Source organism: Patiria miniata, unplaced genomic scaffold (assembly GCF_015706575.1).
Source record: "Patiria miniata isolate m_02_andy unplaced genomic scaffold, ASM1570657v1 HiC_scaffold_7, whole genome shotgun sequence".
Taxonomy (NCBI): Eukaryota; Metazoa; Echinodermata; class Asteroidea; order Valvatida; family Asterinidae; genus Patiria; species Patiria miniata.
Genome location: NW_024037074.1, coordinates 33,906,495 through 33,924,329, shown reverse-complemented (window position 1 = coordinate 33,924,329; position 17,835 = coordinate 33,906,495). Strand labels below are relative to the sequence as shown.

The 17,835-nt window shown below is 39.7% G+C and overlaps 1 protein-coding gene across 1 annotated transcript; it reads left to right on the top strand.

Moving 5' to 3' along the window:
• The first annotated feature begins 3,002 nt into the window (after positions 1-3,002).
• On the top strand, positions 3,003-15,907 carry LOC119746368 (CMP-N-acetylneuraminate-poly-alpha-2,8-sialyltransferase-like). The gene is made up of 3 exons (XM_038223275.1): positions 3,003-3,306; positions 12,055-12,675; positions 14,569-15,907. Exons 1-3 carry the CDS (start codon positions 3,041-3,043, stop codon positions 14,882-14,884), a joined length of 1,203 nt encoding a protein of 400 aa, XP_038079203.1. The 5' UTR covers positions 3,003-3,040; the 3' UTR covers positions 14,885-15,907.
• Positions 15,908-17,835: the final 1,928 nt, after the last annotated feature.

The following is a 17,835-nucleotide window of genomic DNA, read 5'->3' as shown; positions in this document are numbered from 1 at the left end:
CCCATTCCTTGGTGCTCTTTGGTAAAAAAAATTGAGGAGGTGCGGCAATAGAGGGCGCTGTTGGAGCTACCGCGGAACATTTTGGGAAAAAAAAGATTGACGCGCATGATTAGAATCGACTCATTTTTTTTTTGGCCTTTCTAATTCATTTTTTTGTAGACCCTGCTACTGGTTTAATATCCACAAAGATCTGTATGCCGAGTTCCAGTTCGAGTTCCATGATTCTTCCTCCATCAAAGAGAATGAACCAGAGTTTTGGCGACTCATTCTCAGGTTAATCTGTCACCGGCACCCATCATAAAATGTTGATGCCATCAACTTCATCGCAGTCGTTGCGGCGTGACCTGACCCTTTCCATCTGGTCCGGTAGAATTATGACTGAATCTGCCAAAGATTAAAGACGACAATGCTGTGCTGCAGATCCAGAAACGTTATTATGTAGTACAACTTCTGTCTCAATTTTGTAGTCGTACATGATGTCAGGCACAGATTGACTACAATAAAATAGAAAATAAAACGTATGTGTTACAAGACTAACCCAGTGTTTGTGTAACCTTATTCTAACAGAATTAGCTTATTACATATCACTTACATGTACTATACACATGCACACACATGTCCAAAGCAATGTTTATGTAAATACACATGTAGGCCCTTACAATGTACATGGACAGATGTGAGTTTACCAACTATATGAGCTAAACCCAGTGTCAGTCCAACAATTGCATTTATACCACCTACTCCACATTTTAAAGAATATTGATGTCTAAATGCAAGAATTGTTTATCTACACCCTGTATAAACCTCGACTTGCAGTAGTCCGAAAATTTGGGACTTTCAATACTGTGTATGAAAGTCCCAAAACTTAAGGTATTGAAAACATGCAATACCAGAAAATAGACTGGCTTCTGAAATAACCAGTCCAACAACTCTTCAGTACTGCGTCAATCAACTGTCAGCTGTGCCAACAGAAATATCTAGGGTGTCGGGTACTAGGTCACTATTTCTACACATTTCTCCATAGTCAGGCACCTGACTAATGACAATGAATGAAGAAGTCAGTCTTGTGAAACAGTTGGACTATGGATGGACATGTAGAAGTCTAGTCTTGAGCCTCATTTTGAAATCACTTGACTTCCCTCTCATGTGCAAGCTGCCAAATATTGAAGAAAAGTCTCCTTTAAAAATTGAATTGAAGCTTCAAACTTGGTTGGACAAATACTCAGGACCTTTTCTTTGCCACAATGACAGTTTTGGAGAAATTTGCTGGCTAAAGAGTGAGTAAAGTTGACCAGATCTTCTTTTGCATCGTTTTCAGCACTTAAGGTCCCAGTCTGGACCTGCAGTATAATACATACATGTGCTTTCTAACAATAACATGTTCCACAATAATTAACATGTGACTATGCAACCAAAAAATGCTTTGAAAATACAACTTTTAGGCTTACAAAACAGAACTAAATATCACACTAAGCACTAAATCATTGATATAAATTGTTTAAGAGCAAGCTGCTGTACAATGACCGTTTAATAAATCTCGGCGGGATAATTGCTTTGGTTGCAAACTCTAAAACGCTGAAGCCATGTTGCTTTGGAATGCTTGGTTACCGTGTTTCTGGTACAGCGCCCTCACAAGGCAAAAAATCTGAGTTTGGCCGCTACAATGACTGTACATGATGTATTAAAATGAAAATGTATTTGTGTTATCGAACTCCAAGTCTTTCAACAAGCCATGCATTCTTTTTTTGTTCAATTATTGGTAATGTTTACATTTTATCCAGAAACCAACATAACCAGAATCTATTAGATTGTGTGCATGTTCATATCTAATGAAATATGCAAGAACTGTAAAACATGGAGTTAACTATTTATAGCCAATATGTGAAGCTGTAGTACAAGTCCACAACTGATGCAAACATTTCCTCTATATACATGTACCATTATTATTTTTCGGAATTGGTTGAAATGTGTTGTTTTTTTTCCCCAAAGGCAATGATATTCTGCGTAATTATGCATATTAGATAACTTAGAAAATTTGGAAGGCTCATCTTTTAAAAAAGTCTTTCTCTGAAAAATGCCAAAAATTGAAACGACAGTATTTTCACGCTAAAGTAACACTCAAAGCGTTGCCCTCCTCAATTTTGCATAATTTGATAATTAATCATGCAAATATGACACTTTAATTACTTACACACTTGATTATGTTCCCAATAGTGAGATTTTGAAGGCTAGTTTGGCATTTGATTAAAATATTTGTTTTTGATTAATTATGCAAATTTGATCGTCATTTTAACTTTTGTTTTCATTTTTGTTTAGCCTAATGTCATACCACTGTTAAAACAAAATATCAAACAGTTCAGATACCAAGTGACATGGATACAAAAAAAATAACATTTCTGTAGTCCTCTTTTCGGTGCCAATAAGGAAATAAACAAACAAAAAACCTTTGGCCTGTTGGCTAAAAATTATCCCGTTTTGCGAAACATAATTGCTTATAACTCTCGAACACAATGACCGATTTCAAAAACTAGTTTCAAAAGTTCTTTTCTAATGAGAACTCACTGCATCACATTATGTCCATGGTAGGTCCCTATTCCTTTTAATTAATTTTCATCTGAAGTTCCATTGAAGTTTCTCCCCGTGTAGGCCTACGCGAGTATTCACATTTCCTTACAGAATGGAAATAACCCTGAAACCTGAAACCATAATACTTTGGTTGCTTACTACGGGTATAGAACTTGTTGCCCTGCACAGGAAGGTAGCAGAAATAGCGAATGCCATGTGACTCGCTTTCGGCCAATCAAGATACAGAATCTGTGAGTGAGGTATTATAAAATGTTCTGTGCGAGTTAGCTATTTTATAATAGCTAACTCGCACAGAACATGCTATCCGTCCGTGGTAGAATGTTCCGTGCGTGTTAATATACTAGCTATTATTAGTATTAACCCAAACCTATGCATTACTTCCGCAGTGTGTGCATTACAATTTGAATGCACACAGCTTAACCTCAGACATCTTTCCGATACTGAAACAAAAACGATGGCGGCCCATTCAGTTTGGTGGTGGTACACAGCTGTATGTATCTTTTCAATTATGGGATTGATGATGAGTTTTTACATAGTTGAGAAGACTTACATACCGCTGTATAATCGACCATATTCCAAGACTCCGGGTAAATTGGCCAATGCTCGAACGAGACAGAGTGCATCGACGGCCAGGTCTACGGTCACGTCGACGATATCGCCGGTAGTCCAAACCGAGCAAATGCGAGAGGTGACTTTGCACTGCAAGATGGTGTGCAGCAAGTAAGTTCTATTAGGCCATCAGCCTGGGGATTTGGTCGGTATCAAATGAGGAGAATAATGCTCATTGTGATTTTTAGCAAGGTATATGCACCGCTGTAGTTAGAAAATATGTGATAAAATTGCAAAAATGATAACACCCCCCCCCCAAAAAAAACTGCCACTGCTCACACTGCAAAGCTATCACACATGTTCCAACTCTAGATGTGCCTACCTCGCCAAAAATCGCTATGAGCATTGTTCCTTTCGATCATCTGATACAGGTGGCCCAATTTATGGACCGAAGCTGATAGCCTATATAGGCCTACATGTATACCTAGTGTTTATATTCAGGGACTGCTTCAGTGTAGTAATTTTCAGAGGGTTTATGACTCCAAATGCTGAGTTGAAACGTTTCTGTCAAACCATGGGCATTAGAAATTTGCAAATGCAAAAGCCTCCCAACAAGTTGAAAATTGGTTCTGAGTTCTGCTTGTAAGGAGACCTCTTAGAAATTAAAGATTCAAGCGGAAGAACATTCCCATTAGTCCGAGTACATGTAATTTGTATCTTGCGAGTATGAGTGCAAGTACGAAAATAATGTAATCGAGTACGGACGAGTATATTAGTATTAAGTACTTCGACTCTGGTCTTAAGGCCAAAAAAAGTATCCGGTTTCTGGTATGCGCGTGCGTCGCCGTAGCTATGCGCGTCGGCAAAATGAACGAGTTTTTTTTTCAATGTAAGATGATGTCTCAAAACCGCCAAACTCACTGGTTTGACTGGAATCCTGCTGCTGAACACTTTTCACATGTTTTTTTAGATGGTGTTACGATCGAGTATAAGCTTTATGTGGCCACTCTGGACTCCCATATATATGTGCACTAACTTTAGTCGGGCACTATTTGCAGTCATCAAGCGACATTTGAAGAAAAAAAACCGGTAAAAAAAAAGCCGCATCGCCGCACCACTTTTGAGGCAAGCTCCATACCAGAGACAGGAGATTTTTTTTGGCCTAAAGGGCTCATGCAATGATTTTTTTCTGAGGAACATATTTTGCGCAACAGTAGTGAAGCCCGTCTAACCAGGATATTTTCCCCATTTTTGACGGGCTCTCGACCAATCAGAAGGCCGGATTTGGCCCCACGTGACCCTCATTAGCATAAAATGAGCAACGGGAATCTACCATTCACCACGGGGAGTGCCATGGGCGGAGGGGCTTGCGTAAATGCAAATAATTAACGGCGTGTACCATTATTCTGGTATTGAATAATATACGTATAATAAATATGAATTTAAGGTAAATTGAAATGTACGAAACAATTATGATTGTCTAATTGAAGAATTTATCTTTTAGTTAAATATTATCGAGTACGGCGAACATCATCTAGAATGGAGCAGGGAGCAACCCGTAAGATTTGTTGCGAATGACTCATCCCGGTAGTCCATTGTGCAATCCACACGGGCAAATTCGTGTACGTGTACAGACATGCAAGAGTTTCTTCTGGTCGAGTTTTAAAAAATTTTGAAAAAAATTAATTCATGTATTTGTAGTAAACAAACACTCACCGGTGAACAGCGTACTTTACGGCGCTCCATCAGTGCCATCCCCTTCTTTATTTGCTCAGATAATTTATCACGTCATGTTGACATATCGCCGAGAGTAAGGCGACTTAATCACATAATTGTATCGCTAAGTCGACTTACCAAAGTCGACTTGACGACTTGTCCAGATGTATTATCTCGCCAAGTCGACTTACCGAAGATGACTTGGTGACTTGTCCAGAGGCATTATCTCTCCAAGTCGACTTCCATAAGTCGACATGACGACTTGTCCAGATGTATTATTTCGTCAAGTCGACTTTCCGAAGTCGAGATGACGACTTGTCCAGATGTATTATCTCGCCAAGTCGACTTACCGAAGACGACTTGCTGACATGCAAAAAAACTCGTTCCGTATGGATATCCCGTTGTTGAAGCACTGTCGTGGATTCTCTCGTGTTCGTCGGTGCATTTGAGGTTTTCCCCACCCGTTCTTATATGAACAATAAACTGGCAGAGGAACAAGAGATAAACTGTAGGGTATTGATTTGATCTGGGTCGGAGTTGATTTGTGTTTTTTTGTTATTTTCAACTTGTTTTAAATTACTCCCCCAAGCTTCGTAGGAAATCATACCTCTGCCTTGTTTCCCCCTATTTATCCCGTTGAAAAGTAATTCACTTCACGTTAAACATTAACAATCATCAATTCACAAAAATGTCTTTCTTGACAGGTTGCCTAAAAATGACACTTACAAATTCAAGATTTGCTTTAAATCATATTGAGATCATATTTAAGATAAAACGACTCTCACGGCTTAAATTGGAATATCGGGCAATTAGCAAAACTCTTGTCTGATATATTACGAGAAATGATTTAATAAAAAATCGCTATAAAAACTCTTATTGCCAACATTAAATTTGGGGCACTGAAGACAAAGACAAATTTGTTAATTTCAAGATTTTAAATGGGGAGAGCCGGGGGGGGGGGAGGCATTTGTTGCAGGACATTATATTCTTTTACATTTCGTTCGGAAAAGAAAAATCGAAATGTTGAAAAAGCACGTATATAAATATACCAACAATAACCTTTCAAATTCCCAAAACTATACAATCATGCGTTGCATGTTCGTCAAGCTTAACAACTTCTCCATAGATGATAATACCCAAACGCTTTGCATCAAGGCAACGATACCTTTTAATGAAAACAACTCTTAATGATATCATTAATCCTCCGTCTTTGTGCCGCTTTATGTAAAAAGGAAATAGACAAGCAGATATTTTGCATTTTTTATGAACATCAACAAAAGAGACACAACCATTAGTTGCCTCTGCACGCTGCATTTTGATCAAATTATCAGTCTCGGTGTTGTCGGGTATTAGTTTCCAGGAATGCTATTTAATAATTAAGAAATATCAAGTCCGTTTGCGAAAATAATTTACACGTTATTGTCCATCATACCCCCCCCCCCTTTGAGTTATCTTGTTAACAGACAAACCAACCAACCAACAAACTAACCAAATCCGATGAAAAAATGACCTTCTTGGCGGAAGTTGACGCGAAAAATGAATTTTTGTAGCCTCAAATTTGGCCCCAAATGGCCAAAACACATAATGGCCCGTTACCATGTCAACGGGAAAAATATTGATTTATAAATTCTATTTTGATCACTTACTCCCCAAGTCCTCTCATCCCACAAAATATACAAAAGTGTGGACATTTATATGAAGTATTAACACGAAATGACTCTGAAGAGTCATTTCGTGTAAATACTTCACATAAGTTGTCCATGCTCAAAAATCGTCATCAAGCCAAAATGCAAGGTAATGCAACCTTAAAAAGTGTATTTTCAGGTTTTTCCCTTTGTTATTTTATCGCGATTGTGAAGTTTAGGACACCTTTCCCCACGGATGAATACATTCTACTTGTAAGTTGTTTGTTATACCACATTCTGAACAAACAGCTATGTCATAGACATATTACAAGCTTTGTTTGAGAGAAATATGGGGTTAACTAGTCAAAAATACGAGATTGCGCAATACCCCTTTATACACGTCAATGCGCCTGGCGGCGGGATAGGGGTTGGGGTAGTTTTGACTCGGCAAAAACGTGACCTGCGTAAGAAAATTGCATTTTCCACCTTGTAAATCTTTCTAAAGTGACAAAAGCAGGTATTATTCGGAATCAGATAAGTCTATTAAAGGTCAGTAAAGTCATTTTTAAATAATCAAATATTCCAGACAGTATTAAATATAACCACAATGTATAAAGGAATTCTTAACTACACAATCGTGAATATGTCCTTGCTTTTAATACTTCAACGTTAACATTTTTGAATTAACAAATTAACAAAACATTTCCATGTTTTTATACCCTGTAATTTATGAGCACCAATCGATTTAAAATCGCTTGTCGTGCAACAATGGACACGCCACAAAGGTGCGGCCACGCTGACCACTAAAACGTTGGAAAATTAGACTCACAATTTTATGTTGATTAGGAAATTACGAATTTGCAGGACATCGCAGACCCCACAACGGTAGTCTGTTCAACTTAACTTTTATTACTCGATCTGACCGTTACTACATGTAGGGCCAAGATAATTCATTCAATCAAATAGATGCAAGTCTTCACTAAGAGTTTTCACTGGAGTGATCCTTGTTTTAAAGTACATGCATTTCAATAAAACAAAATAAGAGTTATTTGCTCTCTAAATCGCCTGATCACTTCCCTGTTTTGAAAATAATTATATATATGATGTTTAAAAAAAAGAAGCAATACCTGCATAGTGCATATAAATAATGTGGACTTTCACTATGGCAATATATGTAACCTTATCAATAATTCTTCGTGTAGAATTCTTTGGGAGGGAGGGGGACGGGGAGTTGCTTATATGAGCGCTGGAGGAGGGGGAGGGGTTGTAGGGGAGGGGACTGTGAGACGGCTGTTGGTGTAGATTATGAAAGTTGCACTTGCAAATTGATATCTATTTAGGCAATTGCATATAGCAATCAAAATCATTACTTCACATAAATGGAAAAGAATCCTTTGATCCAGGCCCCAATCCGGATAACTTCCAAAATCTATTCGATTTGTACTTTTACCAAGGACCACCCCTAAAATGTTTTTTTTCATGCAAATCCGTTCATAACTTTTTGAGTTATCTTATTAACAGACAAACCAACCAACCAACAAACTAACCAAATCCGATGACGTCCTTGGTGGAGGTAGTACCGCGAAAAATGAATTTTTGCAGCCTCAAAATATTGACCCAAAATGGCCAAAACACATAATGGCCCGTTCACCATGGCAACGAGCACAATATTGATTTATAATGTCTATTTTGGTTACTATAGCCTACTCACCAAGTCCTTTTATCCCAAATAGTATTTTTTTCAATCGATTTTTTTTTCATTCACACGAAATGACTCTTCAGATCCGTTTCGTGTAAATACTTTACATAAGTGTCCACGCTCAAAAAATCGTTATTTTCAAAGGTCATCAAGCCAAAATGCAAAGTACTGTAACCTTAAAAAGTGTATTGTCAGGTTGTTTCCCCTTTTTTGAGTAATAACGTGTATAATTGGAAGTGTTCCTGAATCTAGCACAGTTTCACAAACAGAATCACACTGTGTATCACTGTTAGACAAGCGGATGAAAAGTAGGTCGTATAGTCCCCACACACACACACACACACACACACGCACACACACCGACTTGTTTCACATACCTAGTGTGGACTTTCCTTTCTTTTCGTGTAGTTAAGGAACACCAGTGGAAAAACTCATTTTTCTCAAACTGTGAAAACTCTTACAACCCAATTTTTTTTCAATGATTCCCTTTAGTGTTTCTCTTCATTCTGCTACCTAAACCTAACCCAAAAATGCCTCTAAACCTGTTTTCCAGAAATGGGGAAACACTGTGTGGACGTGGGCAAGTCCTCACTTCGTCGCTGCTACCTACATTATGTGGACGTCTTTTGTTCGGAAGTCCACACTGCGTATGTAAGACAAGCTCACACTTTTTGACCGGGGGAGATGGGCTATTTAATCATCCCCGGCCACTTTTTCCTGATGAGAACAAAAATGCGTATTTCGAGGTATTTCTCGAACATCCCAACTTGCAAAATGTATTCAATAGCATTGACAAGTGGAGACAGAAAGTACGAAAGGTTTTTAAATGCGCAGTTAATAAATTTCACGGGGTGTTTAGTACCAGTATTTACGGTCTTTTACCCAATAAAGCGTTTTGATAATAATTTGCTATATTATAGCATAATTATATACTACACAACAAGCATTAACTTGTCATTATTCACGTTATAATTCATAAAAATAGCTGTTCCTTCTGTGTATTGTACTTGTAGTCAGTGTTGCAGTACTCATACTCCGTACTCGAGTACTACTCGGGTACTTTGTTTAGAGTACTCGTACTCGTACTCGAATGTCGAAGTACTCGAACACAAAATAACGGTACTCGTACTCGGGCAGCAAAGTAATCGCACTCGACATGTCGAAATTGTACTTGATCATCAAAGTACTCGTACAAAATGGAATATTATTTTATCGATACTTTCAGTTTGAAATGGTTGATTGGCGGAGAAATCGAAGTTTACTGATATTCCTCTGTGCACGTCCGGACAAACACATTTAATTAACAGCTAGCCATGAGTGGGTCTGTATATCGGTCTGACTGGGCCTAGGCCAATTACGCACAATGAACCATTTGCCGTATGGCCGTATTCGGAAATAGGAGTACCCGTACTCGTACTCGTACTCGGAATAAAAGTACCCGTACTTGTACTCGTACTCGTACTCAGAAGTACTTGTATTCGTACTCGGAAGTACTCGTACTCGTACTCGGAGACCTGTACTTGTACTCGCAAGTACAATTAGTACTCGTACTCGTACTCGGTAACCTATGAAACTCGACAGTACTCGGTACTCGGAAAAAAGTACTCGACTACTGCTGAAGCATGACGACGCCAAAAGGAAATTTCGTCTTTTCATATCTGGTGAGGAAATCTTGGGTTATTGAATACCGTTTGCAGTAGCGCTCCAAAATGGTGATTTTCACAAAACCTTAAAAAGTGTATTTTCTTATTTTTGCCTTTGTTTTAAGTAATAACATGTATAATTGGAAGCGTTCCTGAATGTAGCCACCGAATTCAGATCTTGTATGTTAATTTGCATAACGAAAAAAATGTAAATAAATCATTTGCAAGTGAACACTTTAGAAATCACACCCCCCACTCCGGGGCATTGCTTGGGGTGATGGGGGATGTGACCTCCCACTAATAACTTGGCTTTGTCGGTAAACTCATTGCCACGTCGGCAAAAATCTTGTGTTTGCCGGCATAAATTTAAGCCGCAATGGATAATAATGCCCCATAATTGTGTCCAACGCCTCTGATTGAAGAGCATCCGTTAGTCAAATGATGTCCAGTCCTCCCCGCCCCGCTATGCCCCGCCCCTCCCTTTGCCACCAAATTCAGATTTTTGCTAAAATGTATGTGCCTAAATAGATATCAATTTGCAAAATATCAACAGCCGTCTCCAACCCCCTCCCCACCACCCTCCCCCTCCTCCAGTGCTCATATGAGCAACTCCCCCGTACCCCACCCCCCCCCCCCCAAATAATTCTACATGAAGAATTATTGATAAGGTTACATATATTGCCATGGGGAAAGTCCACATTATTTATATGCACTACGCAGGTGTGTTTCAACTTAAAATGCCTTAACTTAAAATGTACACCAGACCGTAACTATACATGTTTAAGGCCAAGACATAGAGTGAAATTCATTCAGTCAAATAGATGCTGTTTTCACTTGGAGTTTTCACTGGATCGAGTGGTCCTTGTTTTAAAGTACATGTATTTCAATATAAAAAGAAGAGTAATTTGCTCTCTAAATCGCCTCATCTTTCCCCTGTTTTAAAAATAATACAATAAACGTCCTTTTGTTCACCACACATTCAATGTAATTCCGAAAGTAACTTGCAATATGTACATGTACATGTACATGTGTATACATGTATGCATGTGTCAAAATCCCCCTCCCACCATCCCCCCTCCCCACCATCCCCCCTCCTTTGACACACACACACACCCCTTCTCCTTCGCACATTTTGGATATTCCGAGCCGCCCAGTGTTGTAAAAAAACCCCACTGTATACATAAGTCAGACTTTCCCAAAGGCCATATGAACAAAATTGTACATGTTGACTTTGGGGGGGGGGGGTTCTCATATGAGCGCTTGGGGAAGGGTGGCAGGTGGAGGGGAGGGGAGGCTGTGAAAAGTGTTCACATGCGAACTATTCATTACATTTTTTGGGTTATGCAATTTAGACAAGATCTGAATTCGGTGGCACGGGGAGTGGGTGGGGCCTAGCAGTGTGAGTTTGTGTTACATACCCTATGTGGACTTGTGAACAAAAGAGGTCCACATAATGCAGGTTGTGTTTACCTTATGTGGACTAAGTCGTGTCCACATAAGGTTTTGCCCTTTCTGGAAAACAGGTTTAGAGGCATTTTTGGGTTAGGTTTATCCGTAGCAGAATGAAGAGAAACACTAAAGGGAATCATAGAAAAAAAATTGGGTTAAAAGAGTTTTCACAGTTTAAGTAAAGTTATTTTTTGTACCGAGTTTTCTTAACTACACGAAAACAAAGCAATGTCCACACTAGGTATGTAATGTAAGTCTGGGTGTGTGTGTGTGTGTGGGGGGGGGTATATACTACTCCCCCCCCCCGGATTTTCGCCCCTGAGGTAGAGTGTGTGAATTTATAACTCATTATGAAAACTGCAGCAACATGAATGTATGCTGGCTAGGTTTGGCAAATTTCATCTATATGTTTTCCCGGTAACTTTAACACGTTTATATCATACAAATTCCATAGAACGATCCTTTAAATTCGTTCCACATTATCGGCTCAAAATGTCAATTTTAAGTTTACTTCAAAAGCTCAGATTTCAGTTACACGTATTTAGCACTCTGATTCGTCTTAGTTTTAGCAAATTTGTTTAGCTGTGAAGATGGGCGCTGTATGTAAAACACAGATTTAGGGTTTTTGTCATTCGTTTTAGTGCGTTAGACATTTGTATTGTGAACGTGCGTTGTTTGCATGGTCCATAATCTTCAGTCTGCTTGAAAAAATGTGTGGGCTCAACGGTGATTTCCCTAGATTTGATACGAAGGAATCCAAAGCGTTTCTTTCTTTCTTCATTGACAGATCTGCAGGTGATATTTGCGTCCCCCTGGATTTGGCCGTCTTCGTCTACAAGAACGATACACCAACTGAAAACATGACCTTCAACCAATATCACTATCCAGTTGTCCGTGTAGCAAGTGCAAGCAACGCCTCTAATGAATCCTTAGTGCTTGAGGTGGAGCGATGTAACTTGGAGGAACATTTCCCTGAAGTGGAGCTCATCCCACGGCAGCCTAGCTGTGCTGTGATCGGTAACAGCGGTATCTTAAACAACAGCAGTTGCGGGGATTTCATCGACTCACATGACTTTGTTATCCGCGCCAATGGGGCGCTGATAAAAGGCTACGAAGTTGACGTCGGCAAAGCGACCAGTTTAAGTGTTATCAACTTGACTCTGTTGCTTAAATACGGTCGTGCCATGGGGAACACAAACACTACTGAAAATCTAAAGATACGGGCTCAATTTCTTGACCGTGTTCGAACTTCGAATATTCGAATTTTGTGGTACCCGAAACATTTGTATCAACCTGGCACTCATTGTGACTATTGTGGGAAGTATCGATCTATAATCGATGGGATCAGAAAGAACGGATTCACAGGTATTCGGTTTGCTTTCAGCTGGAAAGGTATTCATGTCGAAAAGTAAGTAAAGTCAAAGAAAAAACAAAGTGATCTGTGTATGTCGATATTTTACTCATTTTATTCAGTAGACATTTATTCTGTATGGTGGCCCTGAAGGGACATCACTAATCAAGATTTCTGCGCAGATTTCTGCGATGTCGCACATTTTATCGCAGAAATCTGCGCAGATTTCTGCGATGTCGCACATTTTTATCGCACATTTCTGTGCAGATTTCTGCGATGTCGCACATTTTATCGCAGAAATATGCGCAGATTTCTGCGATGTCGCTCATTTTATCGCAAAAATCTGCGCAGATTTCTGCGATGTCGCACATTTTATTGCAGAAATCTGCGCAGATTTCTGCGATGTCGCACATTTTATCGCAGCAATCTGCGCAGATTTCTGCGATGTCGCACATTTTATCGCAGAAATCTGCGCAGATTTCTGCGATGTCGCACATTTTATCGCACATTTCTGCGCCGATTTCTGCCATATCGCACATTTTATCGCAGATTTCTGCAATATCGCACATTTTATTGCAGAAATCTGCGCCGATTTCTGCGATGTCGCACATTTTATCGCACATTTCTGCGCAGATTTCTGCAATATCGCACTTTATATTGCAGATATCTGCGCCGATTTCTGCGATGTCGCACATTTATCGCACATTTCTGCGCAGATTTCTGCGATGTCGCACATTTTGTCGCAGAAATCTGGGCAGAAATGTGAAATGTCGCACATTTTATCGCCCATTTCTGTGCAGATTTCTGCGATGTCGCACATTTTATCGCACATTTCTGCGCAGACATGTCGTCATGAAAACACATCAGGGTAGATAACAGCCTATCCGGGCAGCCCAAGAGCCTTAGGATGGAAAACAGGCCTGAACGACTCACGTTGTCGAACACCTTAGTTAAGTCGACGAAGATCATGTACAGAGGTCTCCGTTGTTCAACACACTTCTCCTGAAGTTGTCTCAAGGAGAGTACCATGTCAATATAGTGGAGCGGGATGGGCGAAAGCCACACAAACTTTTGGGGAGGATTCTGTTGGCGATGACCTAGCTGTAGCCAATTGTACCAGATATCGGGCAAAGACCTTCCAAGCTAACACAGATGAGATGCCCCTGTAGTTACTTGCAGTCTTGTCGGCTACCTTTGTTTTTGTGGAGGGTTACGATGTTTCCTTTTTTTGATCATGTGGTATGAAATGGGAAGCGTGCTGAGACGCATACGCAAAGACATGAGCCGGGGAGAGATGACAACAGGTTGCTAAATGCAAGGGAGTAGGGAGTTCCGAACTGCGAAGTTCAGGCTGATGTCCAATGTCCTCTTAGCACAGCGGTTGGCCAAATGAAATACATAGCAGACAGTCTTTGGGAGGCTGAGTTTTAGGTGCCACTGGTGGAAGTTGTGACTGAGGCTGTTGAGGTCCTTCTCGAGTGACGCTTTGATAGCTTCAAAATGACCTGTCAGCAAAACCCAAAGCAGAGTCATCAGTGGTAGGTGTACTGCGAGCATTTGCCAGACGGCATATCAGCTGCGTAAAATAATATTGAACATCACATAGGCAAATACAGAGCCCTGAGGAAGACCATTTCTAATTCTCCTCTTCTTGCTTCGTTGAGTTGACCATGAGATGTCTCAAGGACGAATAAGCGATCTTGTATGAGCACCATGAGGAATTTCACGAGATCAAACTATAGTAGCTGATTGTATTGAGAACCATCATGATCAGTAGACGCTATCATGATTAGTAGACGGCATGGTCAGGATAAGTTGGCAAAATGACCAAAACTGTATTTGAGTACTTATCGTGGGCCGATTTTTTTCGTTCGATGGCTCTTCGGACAGCTCATAACTAATGTAATTTCTGCTCTCCTCACCCCGACCCTTCAATTTCCCTCCTTGCAGGGCATGGGGTCTACATCGAACAGCCACACTTGGATTAGACATGTACGCAGTCGCTCGGACGTTCTGCTCGAACATCACTCTCTTCGGATTCTACCCGTTTTACAAAGACCTGGAGGGTCGAGCAGTCAAGTATCATTATTTCGACGATGTCAAATTTAACTTTTCCCGCAACAGGGGGCACAGTTTTACTGGGGAACACTCCAAACTGAAAGAGCTGGAAAAACAACGGAAACTTAATTTAGTCGTCAGAGACTGCAAGCCGAGAGAGGGCAGCAGACATGAGAACACCGTGCGTGAACCAATCATAGACATATAATAAAACCTATCATATGTCTATGGAACCAATTGACAGGACGACAGTTTGAAAGCTTGTTACGTTGCATATGGTTTTTAGTATGTTTACTGAGTAATGTTATAATGTCATTAATAAGGCCTTTAATAGTGTTCCACCTTCAGTGCACCGGCATATCGTTGGGGGGGGGGGGCATTTAGGGCCATCCCCCATCCTAACAAGTAGCAATTTTATGCATTTTTAAATTTGGTTTAAAACTGTTTAAGCAAGAAAAAAGGTGAAAACATAATATTATATTAAGTATATTATTACTATTTCTGAGCGAACATTAAGTCCATCTCAAATCTATCAGGGCATGTAAATGTCTATAAAAATCTGTTTGGGCGGCCGCAGCTCCACTGTGTCAGATGTACATTTTGGACAGTTAAACAGTGTGCGAAATGCAAACTATAATCAAGGAGTCAATTTTAATTATGTTCGAACGTTTGATTTAGTAACTACATGTACAATGATTTACAAAAGAAATTATTCATTCAACTTTTTCGTTGTAGTAAAAAGTAGCTCTAAACCGGCCAGGGGCGAGTTGATCAGGGAACGAGTTGGCCATTAAGCCAATCACCGCATTCGTTTCATACATAAAAAAATAATTTCTAAAGAAAAAAAAAAGGCTCAAAAGATGCACTTTGGTTTTCGATTCTGTCGCACATCAGGTGTGTTCACCAAACACTGTTTTCCGATGTTGTTTGTGTGTCACACAATGAACGACCACAGGCAAAACTCGATTACATAACTAGCAATGTGGGCGTTCTTAACCGGTTTTACACGCGAAAGCATGGAATACCTAGCTTTTTGGAAAATAAGAAGTGTCAACATTTTTGCGACCGGAGCGCAAGTCGTCAATTTTTTGATGCAAATATTGACGTCATTATTCACGACTTGCGATGTCCCCTCAGAGCCACCATAGCTGTGACCACAAATATTCTTCAAGCTTGGATTGTACAGACAAGGTGGGGTACTATTTTGCTTTTTTGTGTCCTCGTGTACATTGATGTTCTCCATAATTTGCCTTGGTGCTCTCGATCATTTGCCTTGGTGCAATTTCCCATTCCTTGGTGCTCTTTGGTAAAAAAAAATTGAGGAGGTGCGGCAGTATAGGCCGCTGTTGGAGCTACCGCGGAACATTTTGGGAAAAAAAGATTGACGCGCATGATTAAAATCGACGCGCGCGCTGACCAGAGACCGACTTATTATTTTTTTTTTGGCCTTTCTAATTCATTTTTTTGTAGACCCTGCTACTGGTTTAATGTCCACAAAGATCTGTATGCCGAGTTCCAGTTCGAGTTCCATGATTCTTCCTCCATCAAAGAGAATGAACCAGGGTTTTGACGACTCATTCTCAGGTTCATCTGTCACCGGCACCCATCATAAAATGTTGATGCCATCAAATTCATCGCAGTCGTTGCGGCGTGACCTGACCCTTTCCATCTGGTCCGGTAGAATTATGACTGAACATGAACATAACATGATATATTAAACATGACTGAATCTACCAAAGATTAAAGACGACAATGCTGTGCAGATCCAGAAAAGTTATTATGTAGTACAACTTCTGTCTCAATTTTGTAGTCGTACATGATGTCAGGCACAGATTGACTACAATAAAATAGAAAATAATACGTATGTATTACAAGAAATTACCCAGTGTTTGTGTAACCTTATTCTAACAGAATTAGCTTATTACATATCACTTACATGTACTATACACATGCACACACATGTCCAAAGCAATGTTTATGTAAAAACACATGTAGGCCCTTACAATGTACATGGACAGATGTGAGTTTACCAACTATATGACCTTAACCCAGTGTCAGTCCAACAATTGCATTTATACCACCTACTCCACATTTTAAAGAATATTGATGTCTAAATGCAAGAATTGTTTATCTACACCCTGTATAAATCTCGACTTGCAGTAGTCCGAAAATTTGGGACTCTCAATACTGTGTATGAAAGTTCCAAAACTTAATGTATTGAAAACATGCAATACCAGAAAATAGACTGGCATCTGAAATAACCAGTCCAACAACTCTTCAGTACTGCGTCAACAACTGTCAGCTGTGCCAACAGAAATATCTAGGATGACGGGTACTAAGTCACTATTTCTACACATTTCTCCATAACAGAGACCTGACTAGTGACAATGAATGAAGAAGTCAGTCCTGTGAAACAGTTGGACTATGGATGGACATGTAGAAGTCTAGTCTTTAGCCTCATTGTGAAATCACTTGACTTCCCTCTCATGTGCAAGCTGCCAAATATTGAAGAAAAGTCTCCTTTAAAAATTGAATTGAAGCTTCAAACTTGGTTGGTGAAATACTCAGGACCTTTTCTTTGCCACAATGACAGTTTTGGAGAAATTTGCTGGCTAAAGGGTAAGTAAAGTTGGCCAGATCTTCTTTTGCATCGTTTTGAGCACTTAAGGTCCCAGTCTGGACCTGCAGTATAATACATACATGTGCTTTCTAACAATAACATGTTCCACAATAATTAACATGTGACTATGCAACCAAAAAATGCTTTGAAAATACAACTTTTAGGCTTACTAAACAGAACTAAATATCACACTAAGCACTAAATCAATTATATAAATTGTTTAAGAGCAAGCTGCTGTACAATGACCGTTTAATAAATCTCGGCGGGATAATTGCTTTGGTTGCAAACTCTAAAACGCTGAAGCCATGTTGCTTTGGAATGCTTGGTTACCGTGTTTCTAGTACAGCGCCCTCACAAGGCAAAAAGAAGAAATCTGAATTTGGCCGCTACAATGACTGTACATGATGTATTAAAATGAAAATGTATTTGTGTTATCGAACTCCAAGTCTTTCAACAAGCCATGCGTTCTTTTTTTGTTCAATTATTGGTAATGTTTACATTTTATCCAGAAACCAACATAACCAGAATCTATTAGATTG

Excerpts from the sequence above, each read along its gene's own strand:
- LOC119746368 (XM_038223275.1), top strand. The coding sequence starts at position 3,041 with ATGGCGGCCCATTCAGTTTGGTGGTGGTACACAGCTGTATGTATCTTT. Across the intron at positions 3,307-12,054 it reads TGCAAGATGGTGTGCAGCAA|ATCTGCAGGTGATATTTGCG; the intron begins GTAAGTTCTATT and ends CTTCATTGACAG. Across the intron at positions 12,676-14,568 it reads AAAGGTATTCATGTCGAAAA|GGCATGGGGTCTACATCGAA; the intron begins GTAAGTAAAGTC and ends CCCTCCTTGCAG.